The sequence below is a fragment of the Lolium rigidum genome, chromosome 5 (genome assembly GCF_022539505.1).
Source record: "Lolium rigidum isolate FL_2022 chromosome 5, APGP_CSIRO_Lrig_0.1, whole genome shotgun sequence".
NCBI classification, from domain to species: Eukaryota; Viridiplantae; Streptophyta; class Magnoliopsida; order Poales; family Poaceae; genus Lolium; species Lolium rigidum.
Window position 1 is genome coordinate 259094672 of NC_061512.1, and position 4847 is coordinate 259099518.

Consider the following 4847-nt stretch of genomic DNA (forward strand, 5'->3'; position numbering starts at 1 on the left):
CCTCACGAAAAAGTTGTTGTCTGGGCGGGCTTGTGGAAACAATAAAGAATGGGGACATGGGGGACTAGGGGACCACAACTTTCCTTTTCTGGTAAGGCACGGGAATGGACATTATTTTCTTTCTAATTTGGGGAGGGGCACCGTGGAAGACTACCCAGTGCCTGAGCACTGTGTAGCCACGTCCATTAACAAAAGGAAAACTGACGGCTGCCTTGTGTTTCATGTACGTCCGGTTATGTAACTGCCGTCAATAGATGAAATCTGGTGAATCGTTTTCTAACTTATAGGTAGCATTGCTTGTAATTTGGCCTGAAAAACAGGGGCAACAAAAAACAAACATGAATCGCTTTTTTTTTACAGTGGCAGTGGTGGGTAATTTGTACCAATTTTTTGGGCGGTTTTAAGTTGAACGAACGACTAAAGATGAAACCCTTTTGCTTTTATTATTAGGTTGTATAGATTAAGAAATTAGATACGAGATAAATATATGAGTGCATAGGGTACTTTTGCATGTTCGTTCGGCAGATAATCCGAGCACACCTCAAACTAGAAACACACACTCCTAGACGGTTACACTGCTCCGCGTGTGCCAAGAGAGGTCAAGTAAAACCAACTTAAATAGTTGAGGAACTAATTAAACAGAAAAAAGCGTGCGTGTGCATGTAGGCAGAGGAATATTCTCCATTCGTACTATAATCTTCACGTGTCACTAAATAAACCACTATCGGGCCAGCAACTGATGCAGTAGGGGTAGATCGAGTGGCTCAAAGAGCGACCTCGGCGAGGAGCGTCTTGCTGTAGCCGACCTGCTCCATCTCCCACCGCAGCTTCGGCGTCGCCGGGTCATCCTCCTTCACCGCCGCGTACTCCTGCAAAATTGGATTGCAAAATTAGCAAGTCATGCGCGCGCGCGAGGCATTAGATCGAGGAAGAAGATGATCTACATCATGCATGCATGAGTGATCACCTCGAGCTTGTGGACGAGGTCCCTGGCGTGGGGCGCGCTGACGAAGATGTGGCGCTGGGCAGGCCTGATGAAGCCGTCGTCCACCGCCTTGTCGATGAAGGCCAGCAGGAAGTCGTAGTACCCCTCCACGTTCAGAAGACCCACCTGCATCCGTACGTCCAGTCGCCATTAGCGCGCGAAAGCCGGACGAAGAATGTCGAACTGCAGCTGATGAAAACTTAACAGGTTTGGTGTGGATGCCGAGCTGCGCCCAGGCGATGACCTCCAGCAGCTCGTCGAGGGTGCCGTAGCCGCCAGGGAGCGCGATGAAGGCGTCGGCGTTGCGCGCCATCTCCGCCTTGCGCTGGTGCATCCCCGACACCGCCACCACCTCCCCCACCGTCTCCCCCGTGATCTGTTCCATCGACATACATGCATGAGTTAGCTTAGCTAGCTTACTAGTCCATGAATGGGCTGGATGTGTCGAACAATCTTGTGCTTACCTCCTTGCCCATGAGAGTGGTGGGTATGACACTGCATGCAGATTAAAAGAATAGACACAAAGCAGCACCCGTGAGAGCTAGCAACTTGGATTGGATACTTCCTTTCTACTAGTTGGAGAGATATCATTGTCAACAAAAAGGTCGCTACAGTGAGGAGATAAAAGGCGGTCGATACGAACGATTGACAATAATGCATGCAAGATGTATGCTATGTGTACGGTGTACGGACCCGATGACATGGCCGCCGGCGTTGTGGACGGCCTCGGAGACCTCCCCCATGAGGCCCAGGCTGCCCCCTCCGTACACCAGATCCATCTTACGAGCTACCTGAAGCGCACGCACACAAGAGATACCAGCACACCAGATTAACTAACGAACCAACAAATTAACTCATGCAACAAGATCCAGTAGCAGTAGTATGCATGCACGCGACTTACCAGCTCCTTGCCGAGCTCGACGGCGGCGTCCCGGTAGCTGCTCCGCTTCCCGGAGCTGCTCCCGCAGAACACGCACACCCGCCGGAACCGAGGACCCTCCTCCACCTCCACCTCCACGCCGCCCTCGCCACCTCCCTTGGCAGCCGCCGCTGTGTCCTCCATCGTCGCACCACCGCCGCTCTGCCTGCCTCCCTGCTGCTAGCTAGGGCTTGGCCACGATATAGCGCGTGGTGCCGTGCGCGCTCGTGTGAGGACTGTTTGTGTGGTGGGGCGGCCAAGGAATATATTAAGGAAGCTTCAACTTGGAGGGTGCCGGGGCATGTAAAGCAGCGGGTCGGTATATATCCAGGGAAAGAGAACAGGAGTTCGTCATGAATGGCACTATAGTCTATAGTGGAGTTTCTTTTTTTCTTTTGAGAGAAATGATGGAGTTTCTTTTACCGACCATTTACTGATTTGTTACCGCAGTTTAACTCTTTGATCGTCCAAAATGTTAGCCCTGTCGGCCGCCCGTCCAATCAGGGAGTCTAGCTAGTTAGCTTTCTGGTGCTACTGCAGTATAGCATCAGTGACTTGAATGCATTGACACTTAAACTTGTGACCACTGACCAGTCGAGATCCAGCCGGCGAGCGACACAAGCCAAGTGTGTAGCCAACTTGTAGTTAGGACAGGACGTACGGTAATGCAAAAGCTACCTCCAGAAGGTGGGAGGATGAACGGCGATGGGAAGACGAGCGTAGACGTGAGGATGAATGTAGGCGAGAAGAACAAAGGCGCAGGATCGAGAAAGGCCGGCGTCGTTTGGAGGAGCGCCGTCACAATGAAGAGAAGAAGCTGGAGGAGGAGCACCGCCGGGAGGAAACTCTCCCCATAACCGAGACGACTGCTAGAGAAAGGGCGATGGCAGAACGCCAGCGCAAGGAAGTAGAAAACATCAACGTTAACATGGATCGGTGGGCGCACAGATAGGAGATGCAATGTGGAGCCCGTGTGAACGATTCTTCCTCCAACACCTTCACTACTGTTGTAATTAACCATATGCGTCTGCAGGCTTCCGCCAAGCAACTCCGGTCAGTTCCACTCATGTTGAACCTTCGGACCTGCTAGAAAGCAAATGTTGTGGTGGCATCCCCTTCGCCTGTGGAGGCTTTTTACGGTACTTTTTTTTTTACTGTGACTCCGGCGGGCATAAGCCAGCCTGAACATATATTCAGTCAAGTTGCCTATGAAGCCTTTCAGCCTCTACAAGATGGGTCCAAATGGACCAGAGTACACAGGGGTTACAAGGATGGAGAATAAAAAGAAAAACACACACCCACAACACACAAGACCGAGGAGGAAAAGTGGCCACCCCACAAACCTATGGGGCGGTTGGCCGATGAGAACTCATCGCAACCCAAGTATAGCGATCACAAGGAAGAGCCTAGGGATACGCAAGAGGGGCACCACAGCTCTAGTCCTCGCCGGAGTAATCGAACGGCATTGGATCGCCGAGACTTAGCAACGACACTGCACCGTCGACGTACTCGAAGGGAAGCGCGCAACCGAGACCACCCTACGCACCGACACCATCTGCGTCGAGGGGGCTGCCGAAGGGTCGCGCGCGGCCGAGACGACGACACGACGCCTGTGTGCCGCCAGCTAGAGTCGAAGGGCATCACCAAGCAGAGACACACCCATTGAGCACTCTCGCAAAGAGCACCCTCAACGCGCCACAGAGCTCCGACAAGGACCCGACACCGGAGCCCAGCAACCGGCAAGAAGAAGTCACCACCACCGCTGCCACGGCTCACCTCACATCGGAGAGGAGACCGCACCCATGGACGCCATCTGCAGAACCATAGGGCACACCGGTACAGAAGGAAGCAGCGTCCTCTGCAACTGATGGCAAGACAGAGGGGCTCAACACCCAGCCATGACGGCCCCCCGGGTGGGAAGCGCGTCACCACCATGGCCGCCACTGCGAAACCATGGCACTCGCCAGCCCCAGCGGAAACCCCCTGCAGGCTGATGTCTGAGTAAAGAGGAGACGACTCTTGCAGCCACGCACCGACCACCACAGGCCGGCACACCGCAAGCAGGCACCCTGCCGCCCGACGCCACGCCGGCCAGCGAGAAGAAACCGGCTCATGCCCCCTGCCGCTGAGCTGCCGAACGTCGAGGCCTTGGAGGGGGGCGCCCTGCCACCGATGCAGGACACGACACCACTGCAAGATCCAAGATTTGGCCCAGCCAAACCCGCCCCAGGCCTGCAGGCCCGCAGCAGGCCCAGATCGGGCCCGAGCCGGCGCGCCGCCGGCAGAAACGCCCTCCGTCGACGCATCCCCCCGCCGATGCGCCGCCCATAGGCCACCAAGCTCGCCAAGGAGGCTCCGCCGAGCCTCACTGCGCCGCCGGGCAGAAGAGCGGAGGAGACCGGCGCCACCAGATGCGACCGCCCCGCGAGGCCGCCCTAGGAGAGAGTAGTATTGACTTGTCTATCCGCAAGCTTATTTGGGGCAGGGTACAATCGCTGTATGGAAGTAAATCGTATGTTTTGGTTGTGCTTTTGCCAGCACGTTTAGTTGGATGTATTTAGCAGCAGAGAGTAGGATTAATTAGATAGGAGACTTAAAATTCGGTTGTATCGTTGGTGCGCATGGGAGTTGATTTTTTTCGATAAAGGGAATATATTAATATCAAAAGATACCCATTACACCCAGCCTCTGCAACAACGCATCACCCTAATGACACTACGGATGCATACAACTAAAAAATAGAAAACAAAACTGAGAAACAAAAGTCTCGCTACAGTATCTCGGGCCTAACAACAGCAATACATCCCACACCAAGACAACACCTGAAATACAGACTCTCCAAAAATGACGCCTTCAAGAAGAGAACAATGCTCTGACACCATCGTCGCCCGATCAAAGATCTTAGGTTTTCACTCTAAAGATAGTCCCCGCTCTCAAAACAAT

The 4847-nt window shown here is 53.8% G+C and overlaps 1 protein-coding gene across 1 annotated transcript; it reads right to left on the reverse strand.

Annotated features, from left to right (window-relative positions):
* Positions 1-764: 764 nt before the first annotated feature.
* Positions 765-2048, reverse strand: LOC124657527 (probable cytokinin riboside 5'-monophosphate phosphoribohydrolase LOGL9). The gene is made up of 6 exons (XM_047196065.1): positions 1887-2048; positions 1679-1776; positions 1450-1480; positions 1191-1361; positions 968-1111; positions 765-869 (listed from the first exon to the last, which is right to left on the reverse strand). Exons 1-6 carry the CDS (start codon positions 2046-2048, stop codon positions 765-767), a joined length of 711 nt encoding a protein of 236 aa, XP_047052021.1.
* Between the last annotated feature and the right edge of the window lie 2799 nt (positions 2049-4847).